Source organism: Orbicella franksi, chromosome 12 (assembly GCF_964199315.1).
Source record: "Orbicella franksi chromosome 12, jaOrbFran1.1, whole genome shotgun sequence".
Classification (NCBI taxonomy): Eukaryota; Metazoa; Cnidaria; class Anthozoa; order Scleractinia; family Merulinidae; genus Orbicella; species Orbicella franksi.
In genome coordinates, this window is record NC_138156.1 from 25,282,844 (window position 1) to 25,306,436 (window position 23,593).

Consider the following 23,593-nt stretch of genomic DNA (forward strand, 5'->3'; position numbering starts at 1 on the left):
CTCGCCTATGATCTGTTTTTCTTTTGAAATGAAGCAGTATGCGATAAAATAAAATTTATCGGCGCTGGAGTTCACGTTGGCTCATTCCTAAGAACTCATTTATGTTGATTTGATTTCCACTTGTGTTTTTGAACAGAGTGCTTTAGTTTACACCTCTTAATTGTTATTTGCATAAAACTTCAAAGTAATGTTTGAATATGAATAAAAACTAAGAGTCAATCATAATCATGTTAAACATTCGACGTACGTAGTTTTGCAGTAGTTTCCACCCATACTTAAGAAATAGATGACTCCTTCAAGTTCCTATCGTGCAACTCGAATCCAATCACGGAAAGTTGTTGTTAAGATGAAATCATGTCATCAAGGTCACTTTATGGTAGAAAAGGAAAAGAATTTTGAGAAATAGCTTCTTCTCTGCTTAACCGGGTGTTGGTTGCCCTGATTCCGATGCCAATTAACAAACATGAAAGTCAATGATTGGTTGCAAGGGGAAACTTATTACCAACAAATCACAAACTGTCTCAGTGTGTACTGGTCTGTCTTCGTGTTCATTTGCTCGGACCTTGATCACCGACTATAAAAGCCGCTAGATTACATATCAAAAGCTACCGGTTACTGTTCATTTCTCCTCAGTCTAAAGAATATATCAGTCTCAGAACAGATCTAAAAGCCTCAGACAGTTTGGAACTCAACTTTTATAAGAATTCAAAAGTGATCGATCTTTGGCTTAATCAAAACAGTTTCATTCTCTCCGTGGGAAAGTTTTGTACGTTTATAGCAATGGGCAACTAGTGTTGCCATTATGACCATTATGTCAGTTTTCGCCAAAAAAAAAAAATTCCTCGAGGCAACAAACACGTTTCCAAATATTTCCAAATGGCAACGACTTTGAAGCACAGAAACGAGAAACTTAAACTCTATCCGCATTAGCACTTTACATTTTAAAATACTGAAAAAACAAGCCTGTATTCTCACCTGATGTCAGAGAAACAGAGACAGCAGGACTCCAGCAGCAATACGGAGAGAAATTCACAGTGAGAGAGCAATTGGTGTGCGTGGAGAACAAAGATGCAGGCGCCGCTTGACGCGAGGGGCGGGTGACGTCCACTAAAAATAGTATGTAGTTTGCTGTCTCGTTGGCAATTAGAAGTCTCAAAGAAAGCCGCAATTAAACAGGAACCAGTTGTTAAGAATTAAATTGACATCTAGTCACTATTACTTTTCCTGGAGCGTGGCTCTCACTTACAAAACATTACGGAGAACAAGGGAGAGCTATTTAATACACAGCCCTGAGGACTATAGAGAGTCTATAGACCATGATAATAATGCATAACTGATAAAGAACGCGTTAGTGTATTTATGCCATCTGACGAACCTTTCTCGATATGCAGGTAATGTTGATTATCGATAATTGGTTCGAATTCTAAGATTTGGGAGCTGAGCACATGAAAAAAACAGTAAAGATATAGTTACAAACTCCCCCAGAAATAGAAAGATAGACCTACCGGCAATTAGACATTCCTTCTCTAAAATTATAAGAGTTGTATCAAACTGTGATGAGGAAAATAAGTTTTCGGAGAAACATTAAAAAAAGCAATCTTGCTTAATGTCTACAAGGACTGTTTTAAACTTTATGAGACATCCAAATACATCAGCTTTACGCTTGAATACTGATGAGCTGTTTTTACAGGTTTGAAAATACAAGTCCTTCTTCAGGCGTAAACTAGAAAAGAACTTAGGGAATAAATTTTGAAAATCTAATATTTTAACATCATTGACTTCATCAGATCGTGTTTCTTTACTTTCAGCCAGATTTGGCAACAGTGTTATTGACGGTTTAATTAGACACGCTACACCAGTTTTGTACCAATTATATTGGGCTCGTCTATGTTCTGTTTTGCTTTTAAAATGAAGCAGTATGCTATTAAACCAAATTTATTGCGCTCGAGTTCACTTTGGTTAATTACTAAGAACCCTCTTGTGTCTTTGTCACGCTTGAATACTGATGAACTCTTTTAAGCAAGAAGCCTGTGTTTATAAATTTGAAAGCATGCTTTTTTTTTCAAGCGTAAGCTAGAAAGAAACATAAAAACACTAATGTTTGAACATCACTGACTTAATAAGATCGTGTTTCTTTGGGCAGATTTGGCAATAGTGTTACTGACGGTTTAATTAGACATGCTACACCAATTTTGTACCCCGCATTATATTAGGCGCGTCTGTTTTCCATTTCCCATGGTTTCAATGTAAATAGAAACGGACCTTGCTTGCGAAAAATTACCATTCAGTATTGTTTTTTCACGGCTGGCGTGGGTCTTGGCCAGTTGTTTTATCTCGGATACTCAGGCATCAATAAAATACTGGAAAGTTTGCCGAAGAGTTCAGTAGGTGGTTAAGTCGTTTATGAATTATGATATGATCACAATTTATGAATTCCTGGTGCAAAAGGTTATAGTCGATAAGTCCAACACGTGAGTTGAACAACTCCGTTGATAGCATAACAGTATAAAACGAACAGACACTACGAAGTTTTGGACATTTAGCTAAAGTGAAATTGAGCGCAGAAAAGTTTGTGAACGTGTCGTTAATGTAGCGTAACTTGTCTGATCAACTGTAAATTCGTGGCAGTTGAAATGATAAGAAACACTGGTAATGTTATTGATGTTCAAACGTTAGACTATGAACATTTATTTATAAATTTGACTTCCAGCTTTCACCAAGAGAAGAGAGAAGAAAAAATGTACCCTTTATTGTCTTTTGCAAACGGCTAAAATAGACGAGCGACAAATCAGTATCACTTGTGAATTTTTGCGATCTCGTCGAGACCCAGGAGCAGTTAGTGAGAGCGAGAGAGAATGTTATCTAAGAAATATGATTCTTTTTAAAATTGCCACCTTGCTGAAAACTTCCTCTAATGAAATTCGAACTAATTGTAGTTTCCCAATCAACTCTTGGCTGAAACACTGGAAACAGTTCACAGGTGCAATATCACCCTCGTCCCTCACTCTTCCCTCCAAAGTAAATTCTCATCCGCAGCCACAAGTTTCCTATCAAGGGGCAACTGGGGGCATGTATGCCTTAAGAAAATTGCGCAAAAATTGGAAAGCCTTATTATGATCCGGTTCGAGTGGAAATAGGTCTCTTCGGTTTCCAGCCCAAAATGAAGTGCTGAGGAACCAGTCCCGAACCCACTCCCTACCCCTCCCCTGGTTGACGCATAGGAACCGCAACCGACTGACTAGCGACCAATAGCAACGAGAGGCACGAGAACGAAAACAAACATGGCGGCGATGAAAGTCGACTCCCTTTAACAGTTACTGTTTTGAAGTGCAAAGCTTGAAACTAATTTGTTCACAAGCATTTCGGTAGAAAATAGCCTGTGTCACAGCCGCTTCTCCCCGGAAAACAGATGTCGTCAACAGGGACTACTCTATCTGAGTGCACAGAGGTGTATAATATTCTCAATCAGGTAAGAAATTTGACAGTTTTCTCTGAGTTTTAAAGCTCGGGCCCCAGTTGTTCGAAAGGTTGCTAACGCTATCCACTGAATAAATCACTATCCAATGGATAAGTGTTGACAAAAAAAAACCACACTATCCGCTGGATACTGATTTATCCAGTGGATAGCTTTACCCACCTTTCGAATAACTGGGGCCTGAACGATATTACTACAGTCGTTGCCTCATGAATCTCTTTACTGTAGTATGATATATATTGCCACCTCCATCATCTGCCAACTTCTTTATTTCATGATAGGCAGCTTGTTGGTAATAATGATCAAGGCTAAAGCTTGTTCAAACTGTATTTACAACACTGCTGGTGAAGCTAAGCTTAGCTAAGGGCCATTCAATTTTATTTTTGAGTCTTGTATCCACTCTGATTCATCTCCTTTAGCCCTTTCAGTGGACGGAAAAGGGTTGTATGAATGAAAAGGGGTTGGGAACATGAGAAAACATAGGCACGCAAGGCGTGCAAGAGTTATTTTTTTGTGTGAAGTGTCGGAGATAGGAGCATTCATGGTACAGTAATGATTTGGTTAATTTGACAAGTTTTTGTGGTTGCGATGTTACATCGGTCATGGTAAGATAGCTAAATAGTAAGCCATAAAATGTTTGACTGAACAAACTACAGTAATCTGACACGTCTCCAGATTAATGTAGATACCATCTTGTTTTCTAACAGGCAATTTGATTCGTTCTTTGATACAACCCGCACTATGATTGGTGTGACACGTGTACATGCATAACTCCCTCACTCACCGATAACATAACCCTTCCAACCCCCAAGAGGAATTTTTGTTTAAAAATACTCAAGTGAATTTAGAAACTTTCGCATTTTATACGAGTTGTAAGTTTACCTTTTTACACAACACAACTTCACCGAAAATAGAAAGAAAGAGAAAAAAACCTCTGACATGTGAAAGTCTGATTTAATTAAATTGCACTCTAACTTGGTGCTGCACAGTCGTCAAAGAACACTTGAACAGTTTTCATACTTTTTACCTTTAAAAATATCGGACTGAAATGAATGTCATCAAATAAAACTATTAAACTGTTACTGCAGAGACGTAAAAACCGTCCAGAAATGAAAGCTTTTTTGTTTAATATCCTGGAAACAATAGCCGATAACTTGTCAGCTCTAATTGAATTTACTCCATATAAAAAACAAAAGTTTTAAGTTACCATTTGTTACTAAAGATAGCAAACATCTTGTGGGAAAGAGTGGTGACGATTCGTCCGGTCTAATTGAATTGACTCCCTTGTGAAAAATAAGAGTGTCAAATTACACTTTGTAACTAAAAAACAAAAATATCTCGCTATATTTGCATGCAACAAGAACAAAACAATCGTTACCTGCACTTACTATTGTATACGTTAGAACTGTTTCAAATCTAAAGTCTCGTCCCCTCTAAAACATGTCCTAAGAACTAGAAGCGAGGATTTGTGACCTCTAATCGAATTAACTCCTCGTGAAAAACAAAAGTATCAAGTTACCTTTGTAACTAAAAATAAAAATATCTCGTTGCATTTGCATACTACTAAGTCTCGAACTGTTTCAAACCTCAAGGCTCATCAGGTTCATTTTACTAAAATCCTCAGCCTAACCCACAGAAAATGTTGAAGTAAACACAATATATGAATACTTCCTCCTCTTCTATAGAAGAATAAATATGGCCGTTCTGAACTCTATCGGGATCAAATCTTCTCATGTACCATTTACCTTTACAACAAGAAATTTGATTAGCTGTTTATAGTAGGTCCAATCTGATTGGTGTGACATACATACATCTCTCACTCATCCATTGACCCTTAACATACCCGACGTGCCGACTAAGAGGTATTTTTTTTTACAAAAAAATAACTCAAAAACTGGTTTTATTTTGCAAAACTTGGCCTTCCATGTGGACCCAGCAAATGTTTGAACCTGGTGTGGAAAACCACTTGCAAATAATGGACAGGTTGAAATAAATAAAGTTCAGTTGAATTAGTGTTGTTTTTATCATCTTCCTAGGTTGGGCAGTACCCAAGGCTGAGTGATCCCAATTATTTGCTTCTTTTGGGTATGTTTAACAACAACAACAACAACAACAACAACAACCATTTTATTTTGCTTAATACATAGAATATCATACAGTGAGAGTTAATTGATTGCACTTTATTAATTACTTTTTTGATCCACTGCATGTTTCAATTATTAATTTTAAAAAATGATGTGCTAAGTGGCTCTGAGCTTATCAGAAATGATTCCAACATTTTATTACTGGTATTGTGTGCTATATTTGTACATAGTCATAAAATCTCTGTGAAAAAAAATTGTCGAAAGATGGATAAGAATGTGTAGGGAATTTCTGGGCAAATTTCCCTGAAAAACAATTGTAAAAAACGACAGATTTTGTGAGAATTTTCTGGGCAAATTTTGCTGGAAAGCGATAAGATTTGAACTGATTTGACAAACGTTTTTGACAAACGTTTGCTATTTTGGGGGCAAAATGATGAGCGTTAGCCTATGCAATAACAACAGCAACAGAAACACTGACTACTTTGAAGTTTCAAGTCCAACATAACAGATCTGAGTTGCAAAAATACTAACCTATTACTAACTGAGTGGGAGGATAGTACTGGGGAATTTACTGGCTTGAGGTCGTGGCATTACAGACCATACAAGAGAAAAGGGCTTATGACGGTTTCCACTGAAATGGTCTGTATGGCAAAATCCCGACCGGGAAACAACCAATCAGAATGTTTAGATTTACCTGAAGAATACCTTTCCGTATAATAATCAAGGCTTATTTGAATTGGAAGATCAATTTTATTTTTATCAGGAATTAAGAAGAGGAACATATAATCATCATGTGTGCCATCTTTAAATAGTGAAACCTTTAAGTAATAAAAGTTCAAGGGTAGGAATTTGAGCTAATTATAAGCTAAAGTATAGATTCAAAATTATGATGGGGAAAAAGTACCACTTGGGTGTTTAACGACGTTTGCACTAATTGTTTCTGCGCATGCAAATTCACATGCCACATCATTTATGAGTGTGTGCGCTAAGTAATAAAATGAACAATGATAGGGCAGATGGCCATTGCTATAGCTTTTCCTGGATTTAATGATCTTGGATGTTTGGTGACCCCTATTTTTCTTTTGATGGATCATTTTCTCTACTGATTTTCTACGTGTAGTGAAAAAATGAAGAAAATCTATCAACTCGAAAGTTTGAATTTTTTGCAAAATGCACAATCAAATTCTGTTTTTTTTTTTGGTTCTCAGTTTATCTGTGTGATGGTTTCAAATGCCTTGTGAAGGGTTAAGTTTTTTGAAAACATTGGTAACTGACTGCTACAAAATTATATGACCGTTTTCCTCCATCAACTGACCTTCGATATTTTTGACTTTAAACCCATTTAGTCTATGCTAAATTATGTGCACCAATTTTTCAGAACGCTTTATCTCTGAAACGAAGTCAGTGACTCCCAATTTTTTTTGTGTTTCTGACACAAGTAACTCATTATCTGACTGCAGTAAAAATTTTAAAAAATGCTCTCAACTGGAAAAGTTTTGCGTGAACGTCCTTAAAAGGGCCATTAAAATCATTTCAAACAGGTGTACCTAACATATGATTTTTTTTAGATTTCTAAAGGGCTAGCTACTTTAATCCAAGAAAATTATTGAAAGGGCTGTTGCAATGTGTGTACTGTAGGAAAGTGTGTTAAAAAGGCACAACAATTTTCTGGTGAAGTTGTATTAAAGGGTTACAGACTCCCATATGAAAAGGTCAGGGATGCTCATCAGAAAGTTTGAACTAAACATGTAAAGGATATCAATCTGGGCTTGGCTTGAACTTTATTTGACCCTTTTGAAATAAGAGCATTTTTATCATTTATTTCTTTGAGTGCACCCTAAAAAATACTTTGACAGTTAAAAATAGTGGCATTTCGTCCTGAATGCCCTAAGTGAGACCAGAACCCTTGATTTGTACCCCTATACTGAGTGAAATGACAAGCTGTGATCAATGACCTTTTCATAGGGGAGTTCCCCCCCTGGCTCATTCCTCACAAGGCACAAAATGAAATTAGTGACACTCTGATTGATTGTGTTTTGCAGATACAAGACAACGTCATGACTACAGTGAAAGCCACATTATAACAGCAAAATTTGCCCCAAGGGTTAGTTGAATAAAGGCACACAGTGATAACTGAATTCATTTTGGGTGCTAATTTATTTTTGGTAGTTCATTAGGAAACAGGTTGTTTATAATTTAGAAAGGCATTGTTACACACTGCAAATTAGGGATATGGTGCTTATTTCTTTTTTTCATTTAACCTCACAATTTTTGTGTTACAGCACTTTGACAATGAATAACAATAGACATAATAATTCAAGAGACGTGACTCACAGTAACACAAGCTAGACTCATTTGATTTATACCGGCAATTACTTTCATTGGTACATGTATCTGACTTATCAGAAGGGGGCCACTTTTTGGTATGAGCCAATGGGGATAAATCAGATTACTACTGGCAGTAGCTGAACATTACACGATGGATAATTAAAAAAATCAAATGTTTTTCAGATGACTATAATTACTATAAATAATGTTGTTTGCTTGAAAAAGTGAGAATATTATTCAAACTAGTTGTCACACGCACAACTAATTTAGACCAAATTTTGTATTACTCCTTTAATTTCTATCATCTCTGGTGCATGCAGTCTTAAGTGCAATTTCCGGAGGTCTTTGTGCAGTTGTGATGTCACCATAAAAAAGTCTGTAGTTAGTAAGTAATGGATGACTAATAAAATGAATTCAAAACTTAGAAAATATACAATTAAATGATAATGATAACGATATTAATGTTTGAAATTACATGTTTAGCTTGCCATATAGTGATGCATTGTGTGGTTGTAGAATATACCCATACCTTCCTCATGATCATGTATGGAAGGTTTTTTGTTTTGATCTTCAAAGACCAAAACTTCCAATTTAGCATGGTTATGGTCCCTTCTAAACAAAATTTGGGTTTTGCAACCCTCCACCGCTTCAGAATTTCCAGTGATCCTTCGTGGGATGGATATGGATATTTGCTAGAACCACACATTAATTATTAAAAAAAAGAAGCATGAGATGTTATTTTAATATTTAATGCACCAGCTTTAATTTACGTTCACCAAAAATTATAATAACTAGTTTTAAATTTCTTGTTTCTCTTAAGAATGATATCGGTGCTTTCACCGTTCCTCACGATGCTGAGTTGCAGACCAAGGAACATGTTGTAGTTTACGACAGTAACACTGGTTCGCTTAAAGACAAAAGTGAGTTCTTTCAGTTTATGGGTGTTGTAATCAAAATTAATCAACGGTGGCAAAAAATAACATTCCAAGAAATTAACATTCCAAGAAATCAACATGACTTGTTAACATAATAGTAATAATTTTTGTTATTTGCATTTATTTAGTTAAAAACAAGGTATCATTAAAATAAGTTTTACCGGGACCTTCAAAGGGACTTGTGATATTTATATTGGGGTTTATCAATATTAATAACTGAAAACAGAGTTCGACGTTGCGACCGCTGGAGTCGCCAATGCAACCAAATTTTTATCACTGGTGACTAACTTTTCACGCCTTTTGCTGAAATACTTTTGCTGGCAACTAAATTTGAATATGTACACCCAAATTATTCAGGTAGTTAATGACTGTACTTATAAAAAACTTTAGTTCAAATCAATTGTCTCGAGTGATATCGTCGTCTGCATCTAAGCGTGAACACATGACGTTGAAACATACTCTAACAGGATGTCAAACGAGGCATGATTGGCCATCAAACATTCGAAGTTCAGCAGACCATGGCATGAACTTTCGCACTTAAAGTTCAGCACATGAAATGGCAGAAAGATTGGACATGGAAGACTTCTTCAGAGAAATTGACCCTGACCTGTGTCAGTATGCATACGACTTTCGCAAATGTGGTTTTACTTCTAGTATAATTAATGGTTACCATGAAATGTTGGCGGGAGCAAGACTTTCAGAGTCTTTCAGTATATATCCCCAAAGGACATTGACAACTGATTTTAAACATTTCGAGTGTGAAAGTTTGTGTTACGGTCTGCTAAACTTCAAATGTTTGATGACAAATCATGCCATGTTTGACACCCAATTAGAGCATGTTTTGACTTGTTCATGCTTAGATGCAAGCAACGGTAACTTTTAATAATGCTTCCCCTGCTTATTCTGAGTCATGTTATCTTAATATTGAGTTAAGTTTGATATCGTGATTATAATAAGACATAAATTATTTTTCAGACAGCACTGCTTTGTCTTGTGCCAAGCTGATGTGGGAAATGGGAAGCAAGAATCCTGTAAAAGTTGTCAAAGGTATCTTTTTGGAACATTTTTTTTGTATACTTTCACCTGCTTTCAGTGTTATGGCATAGAAGACATCTTTCAACCATCTTTCAACATGCCATCTTTCGACATGCCATGTAGACAGCTGAAAGACCGTTTAACTGTGAAGCTGGCAATGTTTCCGGTTATTAGCAGAACAAATTAATGACAAATAAATGATAATTACTGACCTCAAATGAATGAGGAAGATTGTGGACTTTGCATGTTGAACATCTCAATTTATGGGATAATTCAAACAATTTTAGTGTAGTCGATTAGCTCTCAATGGTGACTTGCGGTAGAATTGGGCTGCTACCACTCAGTTAATATTAGACAGATCGATACTCCTAGGCTTAGTTTGATGTCAAATAAATCCATTTTTCTGATCTCAGAATCTCAGATCCTTTGTTACAACTCTTTGTTTTCTCAATTTTGTGCATTTCTTTCTGTCTCAAAGTCTAGATAAAGGACTTTAATGAAGTCTTATAGGGTTACACACTTGGATTTGATCCTCAGGTTTTAAGCTAGCCCACAAGCAGGCTCAGCTCTGAGTCTGCACATGTGAGTGGTGAAGGGTGAGTCTGCAAGCAAAGTTGTCTAGCAGGGAGGGGTCTTGTGAAGAGGTGTCAGAAACCTCTCCACTCTCATGTGTGTTCCTCAAACTTTAGCCTGCAGCCTGCAGCCTGCAGCCTGCAGGCTAGTTTAGAGCTTTATGGCATAGAGAAACAGTTTTATATTTCTCTATTTTCAGGTGGATATGAGGAATTTTCAGCATTGTACCCATTTCTTCGTACTCAGAAGATCATTTACATGCCTAGGGTAAGTTTGTACACTATTCAAATTAGATTCTTTTCATGGCCTCCATGCATCTCCTCACCAATGAATTATTTCCAAAAATGTTTTAATTAATAAGATGATTAATAAGATGATGTTTTGTTTATGTTACAGTAAAGAGTATAATATTGACTGTGGTGAATTAACTAATAAAGAGATCTCCTATGCATTTTAATGTATGTCATCCCATATGATCTCATTTTACAATGTAGATTCCCAAGAGGGGTACTCTGTGAATGGTTTGGGTCCATGTGGGGGTGTGCTGCTGAGATACTGAAATCCTCACCCTATACTAGACCATCATCAGCTTGATTTTGCGACCCTATTTTAGACTAGGCACCAAAACCCCCTACCCTATCCCAGACTAACTAATTTCCATGTAGGAACGTTTTCACTATTATAGTCTAACATTTACTGTCTAAACCAATATCATACAAAGTCACTTCCAAGTCTCAATTTGTCTAAAATTTTATAGAACCCCACTTCACGCTTCACTTTGGCAGCCCAAGGCCACTGGCACAAGCAGCGAATTTTTTTGCGTGGGTCACAATGGGCGATTCCAGAAAATATCTATACCTATATCATGGACGGCTTTTAGGATTTCCAAAGGGGAGGGGGTTCTTTGAACTGGAATTCCGAAGGAATAGGGGGGTATTTATGATTAGAAATCTGAAGGCATGGGGGGATTTCACAGGTGGGATTTCTGGAGTAGAAGGAGTAGAGTGAGTTCCTTGAAAACGCTATTGTTGTGGACTTTTGTAGTTCGTAAATAGACCATGAACGTATGACCATGGAAGCAGAAGACAAGCATCGATTGATCAGACACATGTTTAGGCTCATTACTTATAGAGGTGAACAGTAAAATGTGGTTTCACATTTACCTTGATGAATTTCTTGTCAGATGAATAAAATCTGAAAATATATCTTACTTTCTCTTTGCTCCCATCTCCCATCCAATGAACATCAAAAAACTCGCACCAGTCCCTCGCTTCCAGGGAATGCCTGCCAGATTATTAAGCATTTGGACTGTCAGACTCGATGGTATTTTTGACTGCTGAAAGATTTTAACATTCTGAATTTGAGCTATTTTGCTTTGAAAACGTCAAAACAACACAAGAAAACAAAGAGGAGGAAAATTATCGTAAGTGGTTTTTATTTTTATAGCCAAATTCGGACTTAAAAAGGAGTTTGCACAGCCTGTCCATACGCGGTAGGTTTTTCTTGCTGCTTATAAGATCACAGCCTTAAGGAGGCATAAATTCATGTTCGTTTGTTCATATAGGGGTTGCCAAGTCGAAAATGTACTTCCAAAAAAAAGCGGAATTCCAAAGGGTAGGGGGTTTGACGATTATGAAATTCTGAGGGCATGGGGGGGGGGGGGGGGGGGGAGGGGGGTAACGCATTCTGGAATTTCCAAAGGCAAGGGGGGGGGGGTTAAAACATGGAAGCTGTCCGTGGTTGGGTATGGATATTTTCTGGAATTGCCCAATAGAGACATGACCGACACCGGAAACTTTGTAAGTAAAACCTCTCACCCAGGGTAATTGATACGTGACCTTCAAATCAAAACTCCTGCGAGCATTTGGCGATTTGCTTGCATCACTCATGCGTTCATTATATGGTGTTATAGGAATGCCACTCTTGTTTTCAAAAATATGGCGGCCACTACATATACGTACTGAGAGACTGAGGTCACTTGAAAAGAATAAAAAAGTAAATTTTCCATTTACATGCTGTTCTGTTGCCATGCTTCCCTTACTCAGTTGACACTCTATCAATGTCTCCGTCGACACTCAAGTAACAGTCGGTTGATAGTTGGCTGATTGTCAGCCGACTGATATGCATTGATCAATACTTGATGGCTTGCTAGCAAAAATTAGTCAGTCCTTAACTGACTGTTGACCGAGATGTCAATCAAGTGTTGATAAAGTGTCAGCTGAGGTGTTGATTGAGTATCGATGGGGTGTCAATCTAGGGTATTGATCAAGCGTATTGATTGAAACTCGTCTGAGGATGCTTTAATAGTACACATGATCCAGATTTTGTACGAGGAATGATAATTAAGCCTGGAGTATGTTTTCTGAAGGGGCAATCCAGACCCTGTCTTCCATCCAAAAGATCATAAGTTAACAGTTAGTAATAATTATTATCGTAATGCCATTACATCAATTTATTAACAGGAACTAGATGTCATCAACACTTATCCAGTGGAGATTATACCTGGTTTCTTGTATGTGGCAACATTCCTACAGTCTCAGGCAGTGAGAGTAATCAAGGATCTCAAAGTCAAGGCAAATGTGATAGTTGGAAAACAAAATGACACAATGTAAGTGCCTTGTATGAGGGTTGTACTGACTCTGGCACAGTTCACGAGCGGAAAACATAGTGAATCACAGATCATGGATGTCAAAATTTCATATTCCTGAAGATTCATGAAAAAAAAGCAAGTAAAGTTCTCTTTTTAATAACCTGCATGCTCATATGGCAGAAAGAGTGTTTGAAGAAAGCAAAATCATGAATTAAAGTCTAAGTACAAGATTTTCAAATTGAAATAAAGTAGCAGGAGGAAATCGGAAAGTAGGCGTAGCACAACTAGGTCACAGTAATGGGCAGCCATGTGGGGAAATTATATCCCTAATTGGGTTACCCACTCCTGCATTAGGAAGACAGGGTGCTGGGCCTGGAAAATTTTGAAAATCTGTGTGCGTTGAGGCACATTCTGGTGCATTTGTAGCACAAAAAAGTGATTTTTTTGGAGCTGTTTGCAAGATGAGTCTCTTTGGAAGTTCAGTTATAAAAGGCTTCAATGGAAAATGTGCACATGCTGACAAATCATTGGACAAATCTAATACATGTACGCAACACCCGCCAAAATAGTATTGCTCTTGTTTTGGAAGTTTGAAAGATACCTATAATAGCTGCCTAAGAAAGAGAAGATCGTGATTATGTTGGTGAAATAAAAATGCGTATTTATAAACTTCCTGACAATAGGTACCCGGTGCAAGTGCATGAAGTACCTGGTGATCTGACTTGCATCGGACACCAGGTAATGTTGGAAACCCTGCTAAGTATTAAGGCTCCATATGTAAATCACACACCTAAATCACTTTTGAGTCCTTTTTGATAGAGGACTCTAACCATTTGGAGGACTCAAAATCACCAAGAATAGAGTGGTGAAATCATGAATATTGATTAGTAATTCAAGTTCTTCACGGGCCACCCAAATCTTCAGGTCACGGATCACAAAGAATAATTTCTTAAATTCGTGTTTCATGGAAATCACACATCATGAGAATACCCCTGTATGACCCTCTTGTATACAGGTGGTATTTTTTGGGAACCAACCCAGCTAAGGTGTGTTTTAGTCATAATTTCGCTACATTTTGAAACCTTGTTTTGTAATATTGGTTTAATATTTGGGTGCAGATTTGCTGCAGAGGGTATGACACTGGGTAAAGGTGAGAAGAGAGTCAAGCAAGTTCTGACAATACCAATAGAGGACAATGGTGGAGAAGATCTCTACTCACACCTGTCTGACATTATTCATTTCATTGGTAAGAAAACAGAATGTGGAAGATAGGCTATCATCCACACATTCCCAACAGATTCTGTTTTGAGCAGTTAATAATGTTAGCTTTTTCAGCTCCTCCACTGATGACCTTCAGGGTTCCATTCCAGCACCTGTAGGGGCTGTCAAATGCTGACTTCTGTAATGTGTAGCCGATCCAATTGCACTTGCATCTCATAATTTCTACAGCTGGAATGTGTTCGTTTTCTGTCTGATTTATGTTATGCTTGGAACATAAATTCAAGCTTTATGCATATGTCATCTTTTCTTTCCAAGCAACATAAATGTGGTTGTATTATTAAATTCTCCCGTCTCCTATTCGTGACTGCACTTTGTGGGTAGAAGCGTCATGTGACGACCCACAAATATACAATGTGACAAAGGAGACAATCTTTCGCCAGCCTGCTATTCCAATCAAGATTAATTCTTTGCTTGCATTTGCCTTTCAGATGATCATCAAACTAAAGATGGCCGAACAGTTCTGTTGAGTTCAACATTGGGTATTAGTCGCAGTGTGGCTGTAGCGATGGCTTATTACATGTGGAACAAAAAAGTCTCTCTGAAGGTGACCTTGCTTTTTCAAACAATAGTTATATGCCCTTCAATTAAATTTAACTCCTTTGTGTAACCTTACTTGTGAATCATGAAAACTGTTTGTAGATCAAAAACACCTATCCACAACTATTTAGCCTTGTTAGGCCTCGTCAGCGTGGCAGTATAGGTAATACTTGGGTTCAAGGTCCCCAGGAAAAAAATAGCAAGTGATGTGAAAATGGTAAGCTTGTGGCTGAAGAATGGCAAAGTAAAGTGTAAAGTACTTGTACTTTATACTAGTTGGCCGGGATCACCGTTACATGTTGGATAGAGTGTATGTCACTTCTTGCCAAAAATTCGTCAGCAATTTCTTTACTGTCTTGGAGCTCCTCTGAGAGAAAAGCGGAAAAAGGGGAGTGGAAAGTAAAACTGCTTTCTCCCTGCACCCCGCCCCGATCCCGTCCCGTCCTGGTCCTTTATTTCCGTATGGCGATTTCTTTTGTTTGCATTTTTCTCCTCTCTGTGAGGTTAGTGGTCTAATATATCCTCGGGACCCGGGGGGTAACTCCCTTAAAAATTTTGTGGGGGGTTTGCGGCCTGCTTCCTAAACTCCTTACCCTAGGCCTATTTATGACCAAAATTCCCTATTTCAGACCAATGGTCTTATTGATAATGATGAAAATGTAGCTTCTTCTAAAAAAAACATACCCAATTTAAGACTAGAGTGCGAAAATCATATCCTATTTATGACCAAAAGGGCCAAAATCGATGCCCTAGCTATCTGTGACCAAAAGGGATGAAAACCATATCCTTTAGGGCCGCACATACCTATATAGGCCATATAAGGGAGTACCCCCCCGGAATAACTACACTTACGAAGGTTTGTTTTTCTTTCAGGATGCGTACAACCACGTGAAGAAATGCAGAGAAAACATGCAACCAACAAGAGGCTTCATTGAGCAGTTGTCTCGCTGGGAAGAAAAGATGTTTGGTTCTATTGTCACTGACATCAGTGAACCAGAATATTAGCAAACAATGGAAAAAAAAATTAACTTACTTACAAAACGTTTAACTTTTCGGCCAAAATTAGGGTCTCTTTTTTAAAAATGGTTGACACTTCATAATGTTTTAGTGCCGTGTAAATATAATTTATCGGTCTTATGCATTCAGTGATGAATTACTCTTTGAAGTGAAATCTTCTTGTTCAATCTGTTCAGGTTTGCGTTCGTTCTGAGTGTACATTGTGCGCTCAGAATTTTCTTTGTTGAAAGACAAATCGTGTGTTGTTTACGTTTAAATAGGAAGATGTTCTCATCCACTTTGTAAAAAATATAAAGATTGATTTCAAATGCCTACTTACTTGATCATTGTTTTTTCCCCTCATTTCTTCCTACTTCTCAGCTTGATAGGAGTATGTGCCCGACTGCCGTACCGGAAACCCCTCGCCACTCACTTCGCCTTCTCTCCGGATTACGGGTCCGTCCCTCACTTGCTCCTTCTGTTGGCGGATTCCAAACAGTGGTGCCGGGCGGTTGTTTCTTGACTATTAACTCGGATGCGTCCCGGGAGGGGGTGGGGGACTCATATAAAAAGGACGGCGGTGCTCGTCACCTTGTTAGGGGTTAAAAAAAGCAGTTTTAGTACTTCTTAGGATGTTTAACCTCAAAAGGTCCACAGCGAGAGCTTTTGCGGCACTTTAAGGGGTTTTGTGCCAAAAATGCGTTGTTTTGGAATTGCAAGTACCTGTTAGGGGTGAAAGAGCATGTCACCGATTCAAAGAGGAACGGTCACTTTTGAAAATGTATGTAGACTAGCATATGAAACGTCAAGTTCTGGTGTGTTACTAAACAGTCCGGTAGTATGCCAGTTTTGGAAGAAGCGAAGACGTCACGATTCTATTGTTTCGCCAAAATCGCAAAAAATAATGGTGAGAAAAAGCTACTAGATCTAGCACTGTCACATTTCATCATCAGCACTGCCCCAGATTAAAAAGCAGTGCATGCATTCACAACAATGCGAGGTATCAGACTGAATTGTTTGAGAAGTCAAACAAAATAAAGGAAGGAAACACTCGCTCTAAACCAGCCAGGCGAATTTTGGAAAACCTTAATTTGCAATTAGCATTTTGTGAAGAAAGGGGAGAGAAATGTCCTTCGTGGAAAAGTCCCAGTGTCCAAACTTTGTGTGTATCTTTTCGCAACCCTTTTTCAACTTAAGCTTTAAGATGACAACAAAAAGAATACTCTGAGATGATTATACTTTTAATAATATTACTTTGAGGAAAATTAGGCTACTGACTAATGGGGACACATTTGATATATCACAAGCAGACTACTGTTCTTGGTTCTAGTATCTGACAGCGACAAAACAGTAGTTAGACCTCTTGTATGAAAGGAACCCCTGTTCATAAGAAGAATTTGTGCATAAAATCCGAAGGTCACGAGTTTAGGTCCTGCTCTGACCACTAAGCTGGAGTTGTTTCTTGGCAGACTCCAGTTCAGCTCCTTGATCACGCTTGTAGATAGCCAACTTGTCTCCCTCCCGCCAGTTGGTATTTTTAAGCCTGTTATGTTAATTTGCAAAAATTTTTTCTCTCAGTTTAAGTGGCATGCCTGAAAACTAGCTAGTTGTAGCTAAGTGCATCGACCACTATAAGCATTTAACATTTAACATTTTTTAACAACTTAGGATAGGTCAGATGTCACTGTCATGTAGTTTACTTTGTGCTGGTTGTTTGTTGGTTGTTTGGCTTCCTGGATTGCTTGGTGAATGTTAGATTATCTCGTTTCTTTCTCTGTGGCATGATAGGTATGGAAATTGTTTCGCCAAACAGAGCAACTGCAAGAAATGTTGACAAGGTTATGTCTGTTTTTAGCTGCTTCCTGTAGGTCTCGATATTAAAAGATTGGAGGTATGATCAAGTACATTATACATATGAGAGTGAAATTATTCATAAAATAATGTGAAATTGGCTTTTCTTTTTTTCTCACAGGAAAATTCAATAGGAAAGCGTGAGAATATATTTGTTCACATATCATGACAGCGTGTATTGAGGTACTTAAACATCTTGAGGAAGGGGAAATGTTGCAATGCATACAATGTTTACAATACATACTACGGCAACTCTCTTTGGAAAAACTTTTGTACTATATTTTTGATGAAAAAACTCTGTTAATTGTTAGGCCTGACTTTCACCTGCTAATGTCAAAATCAAAATTAGCATTCCTTCTTGAAAACATCCTGTTTGCTTTATTTTGCTCTGAATATCACTTATAAAGTTACATTTCTTTGGATCATCCTTTATTTTAATTAACTTCAAAAACTCTCTGTTAGCTAGCTCTTGAGTTTGCTCTCTTTCCTCAACCATGCACACCACTTGTACTCAACATTACATCACGCCATGTCATGCTACTTCTACGGATATTTAGGGATGGACCATTATAAATTTTTTTGAGGGGCTGGGGGGTTGGCAATTTTGGGGGGCATGACATTTCTTTCTCACCTTTAGGTTGTGCATGAGTTTTTTTTCGGTGGGCAATAACTTGTGCAAGAATGTTTTTAATGTAAAAAATCAAAATAATGATAATAGAAAGAACTTCCTCGATTTTTTCCCCCATGGCCCCCCTTGCAAGATTTCTTTTCGGCAGTTTTTGCTGTGCAGGAATTTGACTCTTTTGCGTTTCATCCTTTGGCTTCTCTTTTTGTATGCCATAAATTGTAATAAATAAATAAATAAATAAATAAATGAATAAATAAATAAATAATAAGTAGTTCTTATCATAAAATAATTGAGATACTATGCACGCTCTCATTGGTCGATAGGTGTGTTTAGATGAGAGTTTGTAAACACGGAGTGACGATATCTTACTGAAACAATATAGGACTTTTTTCGTGTTTACATAGATGCATCTACACACTCGAGGGGGCAGGAAATTACGTTGGGTGATATTAACATAAATTCCAGTGAAAAAATAAAAAATTTAAAAGACGCATAAATGATCTGGTAACGGCGTGGAAAGAGTAAAAACATGCATAATTCAAGTCAAGTGAGTTTTCATATAAAGGAAGGTTTAAGTGGAATTAGCGAAAATCATAATTCAGGAATGGAGCTCCGATTTGTTTGCCTTATTAGACTGAGGAAAATGGTTTTAGCAAGTCAGTTACCATCACTCCCGCACTTGGCTCGAACTCGCACTCGAGCTCTTACCCTAAGGCCACCACACCCCTTGCTTGACACCATTGAAAGGCACCTGAACCCGGCTCCCTCGCTTTATACAGTAAAAAGATCGCATAGGTTCATTGTTTAACATATTCTGTTGGTTTAGCTGGAGTCTATATCGCTCTACCCCGGTAGTGTCCTCTTCTTCTGCTCCATTTGAACAATAGTAAAATTCTTTAGTAGGTATAAACACGAGTAAAACGCGTCTATTTATACATGCCCTTTACTTTATTTATTTTTTTTGGCAACAAACCACAGTATACATTGTTACGTCGGAATACAACTTGAATGAGTACTTTATATGCCTTATAGATAAAACCCGCTTCATATTGCGAAAAACTAACTTTTGTGCCAAACACCTTCCCAAAAAACTTTGTTTAAGAATCCGACTCTGGATTTCAGTATTTTGAATTAGTCAGAAACAATACAGATAATTCAAATCTTATTACACTACATTCTACTCCAGCAATGTTCCCATTTCACGATACCGAGCCTAAATAAGATAGAGTCCAAAGCACGATAAGAGGCTGTTATCTTCTTAGAAGACACCTTAACAACTTGTCTTTATCCCCTTGAACGGCCTCGACTTCAAGAGTAGTTCATCCTGCATGGCTGGGATGATGCCCTTGCGGAAGGCCACGGACAGCAGCTCATCGGCATCTTTGATGTTGGGATACTGACGTATCGCCCATTTCAGGTACACCAGGAACTCGTTCCAGTCGATGTAGCCATCTTTATCCATGTTGATGGCTTTCAACGCCTTCAGCGTATCCCGACAAATAAAGCAGCCAAAGTAGGGAGCCATGAAGCCATTATAGAAGGAATAGAACTTGAGAACGTCGTCAACTTTCTTATCTTCTTCGATATCCCATTTGTCCCAGATCCTGCGGACCTCTTCAATGAGATGCTGGGCGTGCACACTTTTCACCTCGGCGTCTTCTACCACGTCTCTCATCTTGGCGGTGAGTTTTCCTCCTGCTCGATCAAACAGGAGAGCGATGCCCACTGCACTCATGTATTCTTCTTTCCTGTTGACGGTCAGATCGTCCAGCATTTTCTCTTTCATGGTATGCGCCATTTCCATCGTAAACTGCAGATCTGCACCAAACAGATCCACTAGCCTCTCATGGATCATGCGGTCGGAAGACAGAGTGCTGATTCTAACTGGAGCCTCCTCTCCAAAGAACTCGGCCAGATTGAAGTCGGTCTCTCCAACTGTACCACCAGCAATGCTTCCAAAGTCGAATGCCAAGTCCAGCGCCCTTTCGCCGTAGATAACTTGTTTAGGATGAGGAGGCATCCCGGCAGTGATCTTAGTCACGTTTGATGCGGCTTCCCTCAGCTGTGTACACTTGTAACTATTCTGGACTTTGGTGTTGCCCATTCGCACAAGATTCATCAGCGTCACTGTAGAACACGCGTGACCAAGAGCCGCTCCTTCTTCGCAGACGCTCGCCCAGCTACCATTGGCTCCGTTGACAAGACATTCAAGTTGCGTCATTTCTCCGAGGGCCCACTTCTTGTGGACATGAGCCAGAAGATGTCCAGACCATCCACGGGCATCCATGATCTTACGCACACCTAAATAGTAAAATATGTACTCTTACAAATGCTCTTTTATCCCTAATTACGACTCGAATAGTGAGAGGGAATGATCTTTTTTAGGTTTTCCTCTAATGTTCGGGTCGTTTGGATCATAGTAAATAGAGGGAAATGGTTATGAAACCCGACAAAGTTCTTTGTTATATGTTTTTGTTCGCCTTTTTGGCCTTGACCTTGCACAAAACACAATAGTTGTTTACTCCGTACTGAGGAACTAACCAATAGAAACGTTTTGGTTACGTAATTCATGCATAGTGTATGAACCCCAAAAAAAGGATTGTGCACGGTCGTGGACCTTCCAACATAAATCTTGAAATCTTTGTTTGCTCCTTTGATATTTGCCGGGCTTCATAACCAGTTCCCTCTGTTATCTATGTTTGGACTAAGGTTTAAAAGAAGTGATACAACTTCAACTCCATGCGACTAGCCTTTAGCTTCCAGAACATAAAAGATACTTCGTTTACAACATTAACAGAAGTATTTTTGATTTTTCGAATGGGTTACATGGAGAAGAGTAAAGTAGGCTATCTTATTTATCTTATTTCTATTTGTTGTTGTTCTTACCTGCAGTCCAAGCTCCTACTTCCTCTGGTAAGAACTTGCCAGTTGGCTCCTCGAACAGAATCCCAAAAGGACGCTCAGCAGCAGACAAGGATCCCAAGAAGTCCACAACAGTGAACAATCGCTCCGGCCCATCTGATACACCATAGAGTCAGGGAAGTCTCGTAGATTAACCATGATCTTGGCATCAGGGGAGAGCACCCTTCTACTCCATTTAATCCTTTCCGACAGCAGCTTGCACATGTCCTGGACTGTGAAGACCTCCCAGTTAATGGAATCGATGGCGAGATCTATCTCGATGATGAGATTGATCAATCCAAGCGAGTTCATCTTGCTCAGGCCCACTGGAGTAGTTTCAGTGTCAGGGATACCGTCATTCACTGCTTCCATAACTTCAGTGAAGGCAAACAAGTTGTTGACGTCTTCTCCTCTCGCCACGAGCTCACGAAGAAAGGTGTCGTCGACGCGTGTCATGTGCGAGAAGGCTGCTACGATGATGAACTTGAATCCACACTTTTGCACCTCGTTGTAAATCTTCCACTTGTTTTCTAGCGTTGGCCTCTCAGCTGACCCACGGTGCTCTCACGGATTGAGTTGTCCAGTACAATCAAGTCCAGGTCTTTCAGTCTCGCTCGTTTTCTTTTCTCCTGGATAATGCTCTCCCCGACCTCTTTTATTACGTCTTCAAATGGCATATTTCACTCAGTAGAAACCTAAAAAATATTAACGGAAAACATGCTTAGAGATCAACCGAAATACTGGCTTCCAAGTGATACTCTATATGTATACGTTAGTAAGCTACCTTCTAACAATAAGACTCACACCCTTTATCCTCTCCGGGTGGACAATTAATATAGAAAAACCACAGTTTATAACGAAGCCTGGTTCTCATATGCCGCCGACATACCTGGGACGGCCTGGGACACCGTTACGGCATATGTGAACATTTATCACCGAATCATAATCTATCCCAGGCATTGACCGCCGGCTTGCCTGCGAAGTTGAGCTGAGTTCAACTTCGCAGGCAAGCCAGCGGTTGTCGGCGATGAAAATATTTTATGTGAACATCATCTGCGGGCGCAACGCGCTCCAGTAAGACGATTCGATCCATATTTACAGGTAAAATGGTTGAAAATTGCGCAAATCGATTTGCATTTCGCGCAAATTTGAGTACGTCGGCGATCCATCGCAGATTCGCCGGGGACCCACTTGGATAGATCGCCGAACGTTGTCAGCTGCAACCGGCGACTAGGCTTTAGCGAAGCGCGCGTTCTGATTGGGTAATACGCTCGATCCATTTGCCCGTGGGTTGCACGCTGACGTCAGTTTGCTTATTTGTACTTTTTCTCGGCAATTTTCTTCATCGATGTTAGATGTTGACACTTTGTAAAACATAATTCCTATTTTTCTTCTCCTAAAATATGGAAAAATCTACTAATTCTTCCGGAAATTAGGTTTTTTAATTCTGTAAGCTACCAAATTTCGAGCTTAAGTTTTTTGCCGGGCCCCCACCTGAGAAATTTGTGAATTTCAGCAAGCCCGGGAGTTGAATCAGCTGGTTGAACAAAGGCACTCGGCACTAGGAGACGGACCAAAATGCACAACAAACAGGTCTGTATCAACCTTTCGAGGTTAGTAATGCATACGGCGGGAATTTTAGAAAGAACTTTGTAGCGATTTGACGACAACAAAATTCAGCACAAGCTTTCATTGTAAAACTTTTCTTGTATCGAAAGCGATTTAAATGCTTTCGGCGAACAAAACATGAAAGTAGAGTAGGTTTACACTAGAGGAAACTGTTCCGGATTCGTCACGAATCCGGAACATTTTAGTACCGGATTGGTTTTGCCGTTTACACACAAGTGGACGACTCCGAAATAAAAACTCCCCGGTTTGGTCATGTCTCCGGAGATTTTGAATCCGGAATTTAAGGTGGGAACTTTGAATCCGAAAACTTTTGTCTTGTAAACGGTTCTCTCAATCTCGGTCCCAGAGCCCACGTGTCTTTTGGTCAGCGCCGAGACACGGAGCTCTGGAATAATCAATTTCCAGACCATTCTCGTCCCCAGTGCTACTCGTCTTAAAATGTCGTTGACGAGTAGCTCTGGACGCACCAAAAAAATCGAATTTTTCCATTGGCTGACAAAAAATGAATGCGCAGCAGAAATGAAAATTACAAAGCCCTCCGTTTCTCCGACCACGTGACCAAAAGAAACGGAGCCTCCGGGGACGAGAATGTTTCCAGACTCCAAGATTTTAGGAGTTCCGGTTTCACCGCGCATGTGTACCTTGGTTTAAAACATGGAAATCTTGTTCTCAGAGCCCACGAGTTTTTTGGTCAGCGCCAACAAAAAGACACGTGGGCTCTGGGATAGCCTGCGTAACAAGCGTTTCCGT

General features: G+C 39.0%; 3 protein-coding genes and 1 pseudogene across 6 annotated transcripts in view; 2 read left to right on the top strand and 2 right to left on the bottom strand.

Moving 5' to 3' along the window:
- LOC145464280 (uncharacterized) overlaps positions 1-23,593 on the bottom strand; it is a 212,611-nt gene that overhangs the window by 61,921 nt on the left and 127,097 nt on the right. The window lies entirely within an intron of this gene.
- The window catches only part of LOC145463725 (eukaryotic translation initiation factor 3 subunit C-like), a gene marked incomplete at its 5' end in the record, with an annotated part of 85,670 nt that overhangs the window by 37,176 nt on the left and 24,901 nt on the right, over positions 1-23,593 (top strand). The gene's annotated exons all lie outside the window — the stretch shown is intronic.
- Positions 2,593-16,895, top strand: LOC145464294 (serine/threonine/tyrosine-interacting-like protein 1). 2 transcript variants are annotated; one of them, XM_081448140.1, is made up of 10 exons: positions 2,593-3,469; positions 5,512-5,560; positions 7,602-7,663; positions 8,708-8,807; positions 9,798-9,869; positions 10,630-10,697; positions 12,893-13,038; positions 14,139-14,266; positions 14,730-14,845; positions 15,712-16,895. In XM_081448140.1, exons 1-10 carry the CDS (start codon positions 3,410-3,412, stop codon positions 15,841-15,843), a joined length of 933 nt encoding a protein of 310 aa, XP_081304266.1. In that variant the 5' UTR covers positions 2,593-3,409; the 3' UTR covers positions 15,844-16,895. The 2 variants fall into 2 exon arrangements, with proteins under 2 accessions (XP_081304266.1, XP_081304267.1); XM_081448141.1 differs by lacking the exons at positions 5,512-5,560; positions 7,602-7,663 and having other exon boundaries at positions 2,598-3,469; positions 15,712-16,894.
- Positions 19,311-21,903, bottom strand: LOC145464305 (uncharacterized; annotated as a pseudogene).

What these genes read in the sequence shown, in the direction of transcription:
- LOC145464294 (XM_081448140.1), top strand. Translation starts at nt 3,410, where the DNA reads ATGTCGTCAACAGGGACTACTCTATCTGAGTGCACAGAGGTGTATAAT. An exon ending in CAATTATTTGCTTCTTTTGG is followed by an intron (nt 5,561 to 7,601) that starts GTATGTTTAACA and finishes TGTGTTTTGCAG; the next exon opens with ATACAAGACAACGTCATGAC. An exon ending in TCCTGTAAAAGTTGTCAAAG is followed by an intron (nt 9,870 to 10,629) that starts GTATCTTTTTGG and finishes CTCTATTTTCAG; the next exon opens with GTGGATATGAGGAATTTTCA.